At 41.7% G+C, this 15,358-nt stretch overlaps 1 protein-coding gene across 1 annotated transcript in view; it reads left to right on the top strand.

Moving 5' to 3' along the window:
* Positions 1-15,358, top strand: part of CAT (catalase) — a 37,285-nt gene that overhangs the window by 2,392 nt on the left and 19,535 nt on the right. Inside the window, exons 2-4 of the mRNA XM_025878438.2 lie at positions 12,966-13,137; positions 14,083-14,193; positions 15,165-15,295. Coding sequence (XP_025734223.1) covers positions 12,966-13,137; positions 14,083-14,193; positions 15,165-15,295 — 414 coding nt within the window. The remainder of the gene's footprint in view (positions 1-12,965; positions 13,138-14,082; positions 14,194-15,164; positions 15,296-15,358) is intronic.

Below are 15,358 nucleotides of genomic sequence, written 5' to 3'. Positions count from 1 at the left end.
ACTTTTAGCTGCTCTTGGTGAAAACTGCTTATTTCTTTGAGGTGACCTCCTCCCCCTGATCCTCCAAAGGGAATTTTGCATATGTCCCATAGCCTTTATAATTTTCCAATGCTTTTTATGGAAAATTTCAAACATTCAGAAAAGTTGAGGGAATCATGCAGTGTATACTTATATATTCACCACATTTTGCTATGTATCTTATATTACATGTTATTTTATTTGTCCATCCCTTTGTATATCCATTAACCGCCCCCTTTCTTGTGGGTACATTTTAGAGTAGACTGTGGACATCAGTAGGCTTCACCCCTAAACACTAGGCATGCAAAACAGAGTTCAGTGTTTATGTGTTTAAGGTAATATGTACTGTGAAATATTTAAATATTAAGTGTACTATTGCATGATATTTTGATAAGTATATACACCTATGAATCCTATTCCCTCATCAAGATACACAATTATTGTTACCCTGGAAAGTTCCCTCATGCTGTTTTCCAGTGATTTACTGCAACCCTTGCAATCTTGCCCCAGGCAACCACCATTTTGATTTCTTTTTAACCATTGGCTTATTTACTTTTGTGTGTTAACACTTCTTTCATTCAGCAAAAATATTTCAAGATTAAAAAAAGAAAAAATGTTTTAAGCTTCATTCATGATGTTGTTTGTATCAGTAGTCTGTTATTTTTATTGCTGAGTAGTATTCCATTGGATGAATACAGCACCATTTTATATCCTGTTGCTGGGCATGTGGGTTATTTCCATTGTTTGGCTGTTAATGAATAAAGCTGCAATGAAGAGTCTTAAATATTTTTGTGCACATATGCTTTCATTTCTCTTAGGAAGTACCTGCAGTAGAATTGTTGGGTCATAGGGTAAGTGAATATTTTATGAGAAACTGCTAAAGCCTTTTTCCAAAGCATTTATACCATTTTACTCTTCCGTCAACTGTGTATGAGAGTTCCAGTTGCTCCACATTCTGTCAACTTTGGTGTTGTCAATCTTTTAATTTTAGCCATTCTTGTGGGTATGAAGTGATGTCTCACTGTGGTTCTTATTTGCATTGTTCTGATGACCAGTGAGAACTGAGCATCTTTTCATGTGCTTATTGACCATTAGTGTATGTTCTTTTGACATAGCTGTTTAAATCTTTTGTCCTTTAAAAAACTAGGTTGTCTTTTTATTATTGATCCATAGCTCATATTTGAAATTATATGTAGGCTAAGTGCTGTAATAATTCCGAAATGTGTAATGGTATAAGCATAATAGAAATTTATTTCTCTCTTACATGATGGACCAAAGTGGTTTGGGGTGAGTACCCTATGGCCCACAGTTATTGAGGGAGGGTTCCAGGCAGACAGAGACTCCCTCTTTGACAACACTTAGCTTTAAAGGTTGCCCTGGGCATCACTGTCCAGCCATAGAAGGATAAGAACATGGAGGAGGATATGTGGGAGGTTTAGGGACCAGGCTGTAAGTGGAGTAGGTCACTTCTACTCATCTTCCATTGGCTACATTGGCTTCAATGGCCTGCCTAACAGTGAAGGCATCTGGGAAATGCAGTCTACCCTTGTCCGGGTAGCCAACCTACTATGTTATCCAAACCATACATTCAGTGTGAAAATCTGTTTAGCCGTTTCTTGTGATGTGGTGATGGGCAAACAGATACAATCTTTTTTTAAAGATTATGTCATTTTTACTTTCTGACATTAAAATATTCTTTCTCTTAGAAAATTATAATAATGGATGATGTGTATCTGTTTGTGTGTGTATATGTATTTTTTTTTTTTAATCTCCCTGTACCTGGCAAATGCCTCTGTGTAAGTGGGCAGCTCTGTATCAACATCCTCCCACTCTCTGGTTTTTTATTTTTTTATTTTATTTTATTTTTTTGTAAGTAGGCTCCAACCCAGTGTAGAGCCCAACATGGGGCCCAAACTCACAACCCTGAGATCAGGACCTGAGCTGAGATCAAGAGTCAGATGCTCAACCAACTGAGCCACCCAGGTGCCTCTTTAGTTTTTATTTTTATTTTAAGGTTTTATTTTTGATAGGATTATTCTAAATGTTTGCTAATGATTGAAAACCGATAGCAATGTTTTGACCATTTTTTGCTGGAAGCCTTGATAACTCACCAAGAAGAGAGAGAGGAAAAAAAAAATCATTAGCAATTGTTGTGACACTTTGACTATTACACATACTGATATAAAACAGCCTGGCTTGAAAAACAAACATTTCCCATTTGGGTGAAGGAGCAAGTGTGTTCAGTCTGTGTGTATTCAGAGATCCAGCCATATGACCTTTAAGTCTGACATCTTCCTTGTAAAAGGCAACTTTTATTTTATTTTTTGCTGGAATTAAAACCACCCACTAGTTCTGTCTCTGGGATTTTTTTTTATTTTCTTGTGTCATTTGCTCCTCCTCCCTTCCCTCACTCAGTGCAACAGCATGGACAGGCAATTTTTTGCGTGCCTGATAGATCTTATTGTCCCTTGCTCAGGGCACTGTTGTTAGTCTAAGGCCATAAAAGTTGCAGATCTGGTAGCAGTTAGGACACTGCTGAAATGGCCTGTTTAGAAGCTTTCAGTATACCTTATTTAGTACCAATGGGATCCATTTGTGTTCTTTATTAAGAACACAGTTTGAATATTATAGTAACGTTGTAACAGATGGTGACTACACTTATCATGGTAAGCATTGAGTAATGTACAGAATTGTGGAATCAATATGTTGTATGTGTATGTTAATTATACTTCAAAAAAAAGGCTTGATTTTTTTTCTTACCTTTTTTGAAAAGATTTCATGTTTTCCACGATATGTTATTTAATATTTTTTTGAGTGGCCATACCCTAGGTGGAGGGTACAGGATAACTTAGACAATGAGTAAATTAGAATGAAAATCAGTCTTGCTTCTTGAGCTTAGAGTGACCTACTGACATTGACTTATATAAGGCACCTGGTAGCTTAACCATGATGAAGTCTGCTTATAGGACAAAGTGCATCCCAGTGATGAAGTCTCTGCGTGTAGCCCAGGAAGCATAGTTTTTGGTCATTAAGGCAATCAGAAACATTTCCCAGTGTTATCACTTCATGTATTTTGACCTTGTGAATCGCCCTGGTATGATGTGGCCTTAATTAAGGTAGGGTACCTTCTGATGCTTAGAATGTCTTAAGGTTAATTAAAAAAAAAAAAAACCCATCAGACTACATCTGGAATTTAGTATTAAATGGCCTATGTGGTAGTTAGGGTTTTCCACATTTTCTGGTGATGATAAGCCCTCTTTGGGCAGGAGCTGGTATTAACCTTCTGGTTGGTTGCCTAGTGTGTATTTTGTGTGCAGTGCTGAATTCTGCTCTTTGTCTTGACCAAATGGGTGGCTATAGGGAAAGAATTCAGTACGGAGTGTGGTCAGAATGAGCACTCACTTGTTAGAGTTACTGATGCAGCCTGCCCTTTCTCTTCCTTCACCTTCTTCCTTATTTCTTAGACATTTCTCCTTGATTCTTGGTGTAAAACAAAAACAAAAACAAAAACAAAAAACAAAAAAAACCCCTGAAGCTTCATATTGTGGAAAATTTCAAACCAGAACTGAAGTAGAGAGGATCGTGTAATGAACCTCCCAAGTGCCTATATCTCCAAAAAATAAGGACTCTTTAAGAATACCATTGTCACTCAGCCAGTCAGGGTGTTCACTTTCCCTGATTGTGCAGAAAAGAGTTCACCTACAGACTTGAGATGACTGTCTTTAGAAAGGCCTACTTGCAAAGGTGGCCCCTGGCTGGCATCTGGAGGTTGGATTTCGGGAAGGCTCCCCCACCTGAGCTGCTAAGAGTGGCTGACTGTGCTGGAGCCATGCAAACAATGTGGTATTTACTGAACCCCTGCTTTCCTGCTGGGAGCCAGGGGGCACCTCCACCATCAGCTCCTTATATGAACCCTGTGTGCTGAGTCTCTAATGAGCTGCCCTGCTAGATAACATTTCACAGGTGTTGCCACATCTCGGTGGGGGATTAAGCGTGTCCCATGTGACCTGCCCTGGGAGAGGACCCTGGAAGCTTACACTGGTTTCCTCTGGACTTCACTCCATGTGCCTTTCTCCTTGCAGGGGTTTTGCTTTGTATTAAAATGCTATAATAAATTAGAGCCTGAGTATGACTGGGCTGAGTCCCATGACTCCTCCTAGGGAATCACCTGGAGGTGGGTGATCTTGGGGACCCTTGGCACATCTTTCTTTCTCTCTGTCTCTCTCTACTCAAACCCAAATCTGAGTAAGGTTCAAAATTGCGCCGGTTGATATGTCTTTTAAGCTCTTCTTTATCTTCTGGTGGTTATAAACACAGTTTATAGTGGTTTCGTGAAGAAGTGAAGGGTTAGGCTTTATAGTCAGGATTCAGATTGTGGCTTGACTACTGGACAGGTTACTTCACCTCCCTCCCCCTTGGTTTCTCCATATTGAAAATGGGATAATAATTCTCCTTACCTTGAAGGATTGTTGAGGATTCATTTAGGTAATACATGTGTGTTAATTAATGTATGTCAATTACCTAGCTTATAGAATGCCTACAGGACCTGCTAGCTCTGTTGTTTTAAGAAATGCTGTAGTGTTGTGATTAAGGGTTTGGGTTCGTGAGTCAGTTTGCTTGGGTTCAGATTCTGATTCTGACCTTTTCTAGGTGGTGACCTGGAGCAAGTTGCGTAACTTCTCTGTGCCTCAGTTTCCTTCTCTATATAACGGGGATTGTACTAGTCCTTACTTCAGACAGCTGGACTAACTGTGATAACCCAGGTAGAGTTTAGAACGATGCCTCCGTACTGAGCTGTTGTTGTGCTGCGGTTTGAGAACGTCTAGTAAGTAAGACCTCTCACACACACATTCCATACCCAAGCTGAATCAAGAGTCAGCAGGATGAGTGAGTTCCAAGGGTTACTTTTATTACTGCTAGAGGCTTGATTGGAGAATGTGGCTTAGGAGTTTTGGCCAAGAGGGCTTGCTGAGATCACATCCCTGTGTTGAATTTACCTCTTTCATTTAGGCAGTGGAGATTACCAGGTCTGCCCCTGGGAGAGCAGGGTATGTACTGCCTGTGGCCACTGGCTTCCAAAGGGGAGAAGGGTGGGGGCCCTGTGCAGGCCTAGGTTCTTTTCCCAAATTGCCCAGTCCCTCAGAATGGGCCAGGAGGCCTGGAGCAGTCCAGTTTCTCCCCTTTCCCCCAAAGAAATTTGAGGGCCAGGACAGTCTTTGGTTTTCTGTACATAGGTGTGTGGAACATAGAGATTCCTCTTGCCAGGCAGCCTCTGTGGTCTGTGGGGACGGGCGTGGGGGGGAGGTGGGGGGGACAGGGACAATGCCAGTGGAATGAATGAGTGTTGAACTGAGGGTGCCTGAGGGACCCTTGTTCTTAATGAATCTTTATTGAATAAATATAGAGTGTTAAGCAATAATTTACTAGAAAATATCAGGTATATTCTGTGTTGATCTCTGAGAATGAGAAGGTGTCATTATGACTCCTTTGGGATTGAAAATTAGGGATGGGCTGTATTACCGATCTTTGTCAATCAAAAAATGGAAGAATGATGTTTAGTAAGTTCTTGGAACTTCTGTAAGCAGAGGGCACTAATAAATGGAAACTGTTGATAGAATATTTTATCAGACTCCAGCCAAAAATTAGAAAGAGCAAAGCCAAAATGGAATTTTACTTTGAGTCCCTACTTTTAATCATGGTGTCAGTTTTAGCCAAGCCAAAGTCCTTCTTTGCCAGTTTCTGCAGTTTTCATAACATTTGTCTAAAGATGTTTGATCAGAATTTGAAGGTATAAATTCAAATATTTCTCATTTATTTTTGGAAGGGGAGATGGATGGAGAGGGATAGACTTTTGCTGCTTCCTTCTCCTACTTAAAATAATCTTTTTTGGCCATTTTGTGTTGGTCCATAGTTTAATTTATTCACGTGTTGAATCCATAGGCATTTTTAAAAAGATTTTACTTACTTATTTGAGAGAGAGAGAGGAGAGGAGCTGAGGGAGAGGGACAAGCAGACTCTGTACCAAGCACGGAGCCCAAAGTGGGGCTCAATCCCATGACCCTGAGATCATGACCTGAGCTGAAATCAAGAGTCGGATGCTTAACCTATGAAGCCACCCAGGAGTCCCACACAAGCCTTTTTTTTTGTGTGTACTTGTTGATAACAGCATCGTGTCAGGTGTCAGGGATATAGATGTAAAACGAGTATACTGTCTAGAGAGGAAAAACAGTGAAGCAAATAGGGAATTATAAATATTTTGTTCTCTTGGTTCAGGAGAAGCATGTATAAATGTCATGGATAGTTGTCAGCCAGAAAGGTAAATATCTTAACAGGTACAAATGCTGCTTTTCATGAGAGAGAGAGAGTTCTTAGAATTCTCCAGCAATGAAAAGCTTTTCTTTCATTAAAAAATTCTAGTTCTAAAGTGATCTGAGTTTAAAAACAACAACAACAACAACAACAACAACAACATAATAGCAAGTTGGAAGATATCTCTTTGCCCATCATACTTGTATATAACAAGTAGACAGGTGCCCCAACATTGAAATCTGTGTAAAATCACTTAAATTTTCCAATCATACAGCATCACCCATTAAATGAGAGTAATAACGTCTCTCACTAGAATATTGGAGGCTTGAGTGAGGTGACTTATGTAAAGGTAGGTAGGATAAAGCCTCGCATATGGCAGGTGCTTCAGAAATGGTAGTTACTAAGGGAAATTAGGAATTCTGTACAGTTCTGTCAATTGCATTGATCCTCTGTCCTTCTTGGTTAGCTTTGGACCAGAAATGGCCACCCTCTATCCTATTACTAGAGAAAGCCCAGAGCTGGCATCCTGGGATGTTGTTTCTTTGGTCTGTTGCTTGCAAGAACCAGGCGCACAGGCTGCGGGGCGTGGCCGTGTTCTGGGTTACCGCACTCACTGTCCTGCAGGGGCCCCCCGTCCTGTTGTTTGTGCCGAACATAGAGATTCCTCTTGCCAGGCAGCCTCTATGGTCTGTGGGGACGGGTGTGGGGGGGAGGTGGGGCGGACAGGGACAATGCCGGTGGAATGAATGAGTGAGTGTTGAACTGAGGGTGCCTGAGGGACCCTTGTTCTTAATGCTGCACCCTCTGGATGGCACCATGAGGGGTCCATATTGGGATGGTTGAGCTTCTAATGTGACCCAGGTGCCCTACAGCTGCTTTTTGTGTCCTTGACCTGTAGACAGGCTCAGACTTACTGTTCCCTCCGGCTGTTTCCCCCCTAGCATCCGTATAAAGCCTGCACCTTATTGTTGCCCTCAGCCTTGTCGGGAGCCTGCTGGCCCCACTGTTTGTGGGCTTTTTGTTTCCCCTTCTTCTCTCCTTTCGTCCCCTCCTGACCCTCTGTCCTTCTCAGCTGGTGCTGGGAGTGGCTTCACCGGACTGGACTCCCCTAATCAGGCATCCTCTTCCAAGTCTTCCGTTCTGGCTATTTTTGTGGTGGTTTGTAGCCCCGGAGGACTGGTTTTGACTGCTCTCCACTTACTAGTTCAGAAGTATTCAAAATGTGGGAGATTGCTGCAAGTTTGCCCTAAACCAGAACAAAAACATTGTATTTAGAGTGGGGTTGATCGCAGTGCTTGGTGCGTGGTGCTGACCGTGGAATTGGACACAGGGTGCTCACTGCCTTCTGGCTGCGGCGCCACCCCTCCCCCCTTCCTTTTCTCACTGCTGTTCTAGAGACACTGCATTCATAACCTCTGCTTCCTTCCCTGCTCCGCATTCCTTGGCCTGCTCACTGTCACTTAAACCTGCAGTGTCACTGATTTAAAGTTGGACACAATGGTCAGAATCCTTTATTACAGGACCTCAGATGCTCCCCGTCTGAGTCCTCTTTTCCTTGGTTCAAGTCACGCTGTCAGTAGTGGTCAGTGGCTGGATCTCTCTCATTTTCTTATTTTACTTACTATTGAAACTGTCATGGGACTGGTCACCAGAGGCCCCAGGTTTCCAAGACCGGAAGCCTCTTTTCAGTCCTCAATTCTATTGGTCTTTGTGCAGCAAGTACCTCTGTTGGCTTCTGTCCCGAAATCTCTGTCCCGGAGTCGCGAGTCCATGGTAGGCTCTGTTTCTTCCCTGCCTCCTTGTGAGTTCTTTCTCCTTCGCTGCCTCTTCCCTTTCCTTGTGAGGGGATGGTGCTGTCCCTCGGTGCTCCGTCCTTGGTCTCTTCTATGTCACCCTGTCCCTCTTCCATGTCGGGCTCCCTCATGGTCACGGGCACACACACTCCTCCGCCCCTGCCTCTCTTCGGTCAGCACTTAGTGGCCATAGTTTTGGTGTATCAATCTTAACAAAGGAATTTACACACTAAGTATAGCTGCTTTTGAAAATATAGCAGATTTTAAGACCTTGCTTTCCCAGCCTTGAGCGAACATCCTATTTCATTGAGTCTGAGATGCCACGCCCTGTGAAATGTACCAGTGTCTTATACAGTACTCGGAAGGAGAAAACCCTGCCTGTCCAAACCAGGACTCATTGCTAAGATGCCACAGATGGTAAGACATACCCCAGTTTTAAAGATCTTAAACTATTAAAAAATCGTGTATGTTATCATTGATGAACTCTGGTAGTTAACATTCGTTTAAGAGCCTGTGCTCAACAGTGGCATGTTCTCTGAAGAATTTTCCCTCTCAGTTGTAATTATTTCTCTGAAGAAAGAACGTGGAGAAGAGGAGTCTTATTTAGGGACTTTCCTCATAAAAATGACTACATGTCTATCATATGCTTCTTTGTTTTCTATGCAGTCATTTTAAGCTGAAGATGTGGTAACTCCAAATGAAAATTTCATGTTTTTAAATTTACATGGGCAAGTGAAAATTAAGCATAGTTTAGGGAGTTTTTAGAAAGTAATTAGAAAAGTGATTAGAAGTAGACACTTGTGGTGATATAGTACCTTCATTAAAAATGTTTTTAGGGAGGTGCCTGTGTGACTATGTTGATTAGGTGTCTGCCTTTGGCTCAGGTCATGATCCCAGGGTCCTGGGATGGGGCCCTGAGTTGGGCTCTCTGCTCAGTGGGGAATCTGCTTCTCTCTCTCCCTCTGTCCCTCCCACTCATGTGCACACACGCTTTCTCTCTCTCTCTCTCTCTCTCTGAAATAAATAAAATAAGACCTTAAAAAATGTTTTTAGGAACTTTATGACATGAAGGTATATCACATTGCCTTCATTAAGTCAATACAAAATATAGATAATTTGAAAAACTTATGATATTTGATTAGATATAGGCAAAGACTTTCTGACTTAAAAATTATTTTAGGAAAGAAAATAGAAATCTAAAGAAAATTAAAATGACCTATAATTATATCACCTAAATGTTAAGATGGTTTCGTTGTTATTAAAATTTTTCTGTGGGTGAAATTCTTAATGGTGACATAATACTTCATTAATTAACTCTTCCTCTATTTTTGGATATTTAAACTACCTGTCAGCTTTTGCTGCTGTAAATATAACATTTAACACCCCCCGTAGACTGTGAGCTCCATGAGAGCAGGAATGTTGATGTTTGTTGCTGCAATCCCCAACACCTAACACACCATAGGCACCCCCTAAAAATTTTTGGAATGCTGTTGGGTGAATTTACTCTAAGTCTTAATGCACATATTCTTCCTGACTCTGAATATACCTAGAGAGTAGAAAAGGGAAGCTAGGGAGATGATTTAATTGCTTCTTTTGTAGTATTTTTGGAGCCATAGCTGGACTATAGTGTCCCTCAAGGCAAACAGATGCATTAAATAACTGCTTTTGTTTCCTTTTTGTCTTGGGTTCTGTGAGGAGGAACCTTTAGCCTCGGAGTGTCCATTGTCACTTCCTCATAACATCAAGATGAGAAAAGAGGGCATTTTGAGGCAAGACCGTTGCTCAAACTGAGCTATTGTTATCTTCTAGAAGTTTCTCTAAAGCCTTGCACTTTTTTCAGAATTTATGTTTAAAAATTTGTTTTCCATGGTCCATTCCCCATCCCCACTGCTCATTTTATTTAATACAGCTTCATTTCATTAACTCTTTTCTTCTCAGCAAGTAGATGACATCCTTCTCGCCATCTAAGAAATACTCTCCTCTCTTTAGTTCAGGTCGGGTTCTCTCATCAAATGTTGCCTTAAACAGCCCCTGAAGTTGGAGATCTTTTTCTCCTGGTCTTTGCCCTCCCTTTGGACTCCCTCTGTTTTGCTGACCCTGTTGAAGCTTTTTTTGCCACTTTTTTGGAAGGCAGATTATATATACATTAGCATGTGTGAGGAAAGCTGTTAAAAATGAGGACCAATGATCTATTCGAGCAAGGAAGAGAGGCTGGATGCTACATTTGTAATGGAGAAACCCAGGTTCACTTCTTAGAATGAATGGTGTGGTGGAGGACATTCCTGCATTGGGTGGGAGGGAAGCCCCATGGCGGAAAATTCCAGCATTCTCATTCCCAGCTTTCCACGGGTCCGGGCCATCAGGAGAGACCCTCTCATTCTTTAGTTCTTCACTCAGCCGTCCGTTCATCCACCTTGCCGTACATGTGCCTCCTCCGGGTCTGGTTTTTATTCTTGACCATATCACTCTGACCTGGTCATCTGGAGGGGACGTGTGATGTTCCCTTACTGCTTTCATGAGTGACATAAATGACAACTCTGACCTGTTTACCTTTCTTTTTCCGGAGCCTGTTGGTATTCTCTGTCGTGCTTCTCTCCTTTATGCGATGTCCCCTTGATTTATTTATTTATTTATGTTAGAGTCCCCTTGATTTATTTATTTATTTATGTTAGATTTCCTTCAGTGCTATGTTTATGTGTTGAAAAGAGCATGGTAAAGTGTGGACAGATTGTTTGCTCAGACTCTTTTATTATTTTAATTGTGGATCATCCCAAAGCTTGAAGTCAGTAGTGCTTCATCCTGGCTTCACTTAGGAATTACCTGGGGAGTTAAAAAAAATCCTGATGCCCAGGCCTCACTGGGACTAATTACATCGGAAATCTCTAGCTATCTATGCCTTAAAAAGCTCCCCCGCTGATTCCAGTGAAACTCAGAGTTTTAGGTTTAAACCAAAGATGAAGTTTACAATTTCCCCCTTCCTTTTTCTGATTCATTTTCTACTTTAAATGAAAGAAAAAAGTAACCATTGTCCCATGTATTAGCACATGTGTATCTTCAAAACAGAGTGGCACGATTGGGTGGTACCTGCTGACCAGACCCTTAAACTCTCTTAGATTTTGGAAGAATTTGCTGCTGGATGAGGAAGGGATGGGGCAAGAGAGTCTGAATGGATGCCTACACACGTGTCATGGTGGTTAGATAAAGAAACCTAAAATGCTTTGCTTCTGCTATCAGATCACTTCACATAGCCAGTAAAATGGTAGCGTGGGTGTGCCTGCTGTTCAGTTTGTAGTTTGGCCTGTTGTGTCTTCCTAAGTGTTTAATCGATCCTTTCTTTCCCTGTGTTTTCTCCTCTTCCCCCTATTCTTCTCTTTCTCTCCTGGAGCCCTCATTTTGCATGAATTTAGTGCTTTCAGTCCGCGGATTAACTCTGGGAGATCGTTGTTTCTTGTCCATTTTGCACATGCAGAATTGAGACTCAGAAATAGCAAGTACTATGCTCGCACATACACATCTGGTGATTGGCAGAGCTGGAAGTTGGACCCAGGCTCTGTGATGCCAGCACTCACGATTTCCCTAAGGTTCCATGTTGGCCTCTTCCCGTTTCGATGCGAAAAGAACTCTAGTGGGTGTATGCGTCTTGTTTATTCATTCTGAAGATTCCAAGATCTCTGTTGTTGAGTGCATTTTCCCAAAGAGCTTATGGTATTTTTATGGTTTTTAAAGTGACCCCTCTCCTCCTAATATCCCCTTCTAGGGAAGAGACAGGTATTGACCTTCTTTTAATATTCAGAGCAGGTGTACCTGGAGAGGAAGAGTTATACACTCCACTCCAGGTTTGTGAAAATTCTGTGCATAGTGCTTTTCTGGGCACTTGAAGTTGGTACCATGGACTTTCATCACTAGACCTTTTTGAGTTGTTCTCCTAGAATGGAGATGACTTGGCTTTGCTTTCCCCATACATCTCCCCTGGTTTCCCAGTGGCCAGGGGAAGACATTGGAGAGGCAGTTGTCCCTGTTTAGGAGTAGAGGGTGTGAGCCAAGATGATGCTAAGAGCTGCTTAGGATCATTTATTGAAAAAGGCTGCTGCTCTGTTCTGGAGAAGGGGTAGCCGGGAGGCTTCCAATGTAACTGATCCTGGAGAACTGGGTGGATGAGAAAACTAATTCTTTGTTACACTAAAATAACCTATCCCATTTCAGGGACATTTGACATTTTTAGAAAATTAATACTATAATCCATCTTACCAGCAACAGTTTATTTTCAGTGACAATAAAAGCCATTGACTTTTTTGACTTTTTTTTGTTTTGGAATTGGAAAGAGATGTTTGAAAGAGCTGGGCCCCCGCTGCTTGAGAGAAGTGAATGCTATCCGGGATGACCCACTTGAACATCTGTAGCACTCAGAAAGCAGCTGCAAGTTGACCATTGACCAGCATGGCCTCTCCAGAGACCATCTTCTCACGATGGTCTCGGATTTGGACATTCCGTGTTAAGTGCATAGGATCCCCCTCTCCGGAGGCTTCCTGTGTTGGAGCCCGGTGGCTGTATTGAGAGCAGGGGCTGAGCGAGTTGGCGGCTAATTTAGCCATCTTTCTGCTCATCAGAGCAGATTTCTTGGCAGATTGGTGTTGAGATTTTTCAAGGATTTCTGAGACCCGCCTCTGAATTTCAGGCAGTGGCATATCTTTGTAGTATTTCAGCATCTTGGACACAGGAAATTTAAAAAGAGTTTGAGCAGAAGGTGTAAAAATTGGAAAACAGTGTGCCCTCTGCCAATGTAAATAATGGTTTGATTGTACTGACTCTCCAGTGCTCTTTGTCCTTTTCTGTTTGTTCACTTAGAAACCTGATGTCCTGACCACCGGCGCCGGTAACCCAGTCGGAGACAAGCTTAATGTTATGACAGCGGGGCCCCGGGGGCCCCTTCTTGTTCAGGATGTGGTTTTCACTGATGAAATGGCTCACTTTGACCGGGAAAGAATCCCTGAGAGAGTCGTGCATGCCAAAGGAGCAGGTGAGAGCCATGTTTATTTGTTGTAAAAGGATTGTTTCACAACTCCATCAGGAGAGGAATTTGTAAATGATGGTTATTTCTCTGGATTGAACATGATATATAAAATATTTTAGTAAAAATGAAAGGGGTCTTCCTTTTCTTCCATTGTACATTTTAGTGAAGAAATAAAAATATGAAAATACAGACATGGGCATGCTGAAATTGTAGCTAGATTTAGATGTGCACTGAGGGGATACATACTGGAGCGAACGGTGCAAAATTGAGGATAGTTGTGTTCGGGGGTGGGTTTGTGGTGATTTTTCCTTTTTTGTCCAAAAGTTGTGTAAAACTTTTATCTTGCTTTTATTGCAGAAACGCAACATAGGGTGGTGTTTAAAAGAAAGCTGAAAACTCAATGAGACAAGAAATCTTGATAGAAAGGAAGAAGATGTTTTTCTCTTAGCTGCTTGCTCAGACTCCCAGTTAGAACTTTCTAGTTTCTTTATTTTTTCCTTCCATCTTCTCCAGCTTTTTCTGTGTGGCTTTTCCATCAGGGCTTTGGTATGCTGTTCAGTTTGTAGTTTGGCCTTTTGTGTCTTCCTAAGTGTTTAATCGATCCTTTCTTTCCCTGTGTTTTCTCCTCTTTCCCCTATTCTTCTCTTGTGTCCTTCCTGTACTTGGGCCAGACCCTTGTGTCCTTGGGTCAGCCTTGACCTGCTACTTCCAGCCCCACTCATCTCTCCTTCCTCTTGGTTCCAGCTGCATAGCACTCAGTGTAGCACTGAGTGCTTTGCATTTTGCCCCCATCATTTTGTGTTTCGGCATCTGTCTTCCCTTCTGTCAATCTTGGAAGCTCCCAGAAGGCCAGTGCTGCACCATCTGTCTCTCTTGTCACCCAGATGCCTATGGAGGGCCCAGTGGTCTGCGATGGTCTCACGATGAGGATTTCTGTATCTTTCTCATTAGGGGCTTTTGGCTACTTCGAGGTCACGCATGACATTACCAGATACTCCAAAGCGAAGGTGTTTGAGCATATTGGAAAGAGGACTCCCATTGCGGTTCGATTCTCCACTGTCGGTAAGTCCGTCTGTTTGCGTGACTGGCATTGCGCTAACTCAACCCTGTACCTTCTTTGGGGCATTTATAACTACATTTCAAGGAAAGCATATTAGAAGATAGAAAAAAACACTTCTCCAAATGATAGCCAGGTTTTACAGTAGAAAAAATATTTTGAGACATGCAGAAAGTTCCTTTTCATTCTGTTTGTTGAGGTCTTAGGAAATCACACTCAGGCAGAGGCCAGCACTACAATTCTGTGACATTTGGAAGGAACTTTCCTCTAAGTGGTTGCCTCAGATGAAAGCGTAGAGTGGAGCACTTATTCAGCAACCACAATAGCTGCCCTTTATTGGGAATTAACTCTATGGCACCCATGGTTAGATGCTTTACAGACATTAGCTGTAATCTCATCTGTAGATCTACACTGCACGATGGGGTTATTTCTATTTTTTTCAGTAGCGCTAGTATGAATTAGATCTATCATGCTACATCTCAACACCCCACAACGCACGATTAATTCCATTTCTCTTCACTCTGTGTTTGTGCATTTTAAAATACTGTGGATGCAAAAATAAATGACATTAAGAATAAGAATCTACATTTTCACTCATTTTCTTAATATTAACCTCATAATTTTAACGATTCACTTATTCTCCTTGTTTACTTTCTTAATCTTTATAATTATTTTCTTCCTTTATTTTAATTTAAATTTTCATTACCTGTTTAAACAAAGCTGTCTTGTGTTAAATGGCTAATCTTTTCCGCTTTTACAGTTATGTGCTCTCTTATTATTCTCAATTCTTTTGTTTCATTGGTAGACTGAATTAGCTGGTAGATGGTAGAAATAATAACCCAGGCACTTAAATATCTGACTTCCTTCGAGGAAGTAGATTAGAAAGGATGGATCCCAGTGTTTCTTTATGACTTTACATTTTTTGGATGCCAGGTACTCTGGCTTATGCTTCATTTTTCCCATTTGAATTTTCTAGCTGGAGAGTCAGGCTCAGCTGACACAGTTCGTGACCCTCGTGGGTTTGCAGTGAAATTTTACACAGAGGATGGTAATTGGGATCTTGTTGGAAATAACACCCCCATTTTCTTCGTCAGGGATCCCATATTGGTAGGTGATAAAGTATATTGCACTCTACAAATGTTTGATTTAAATTGATTTCAAACACTCTGT

This window comes from Callorhinus ursinus, unplaced genomic scaffold, assembly GCF_003265705.2.
Source record: "Callorhinus ursinus isolate GAN/ISIS: 27379988/994484 unplaced genomic scaffold, GSC_fseal_2.0 scaffold21, whole genome shotgun sequence".
Lineage (NCBI taxonomy): Eukaryota > Metazoa > Chordata > Mammalia > Carnivora > Otariidae > Callorhinus > Callorhinus ursinus.
This window is presented reverse-complemented; position numbering and strand designations above follow the sequence as displayed.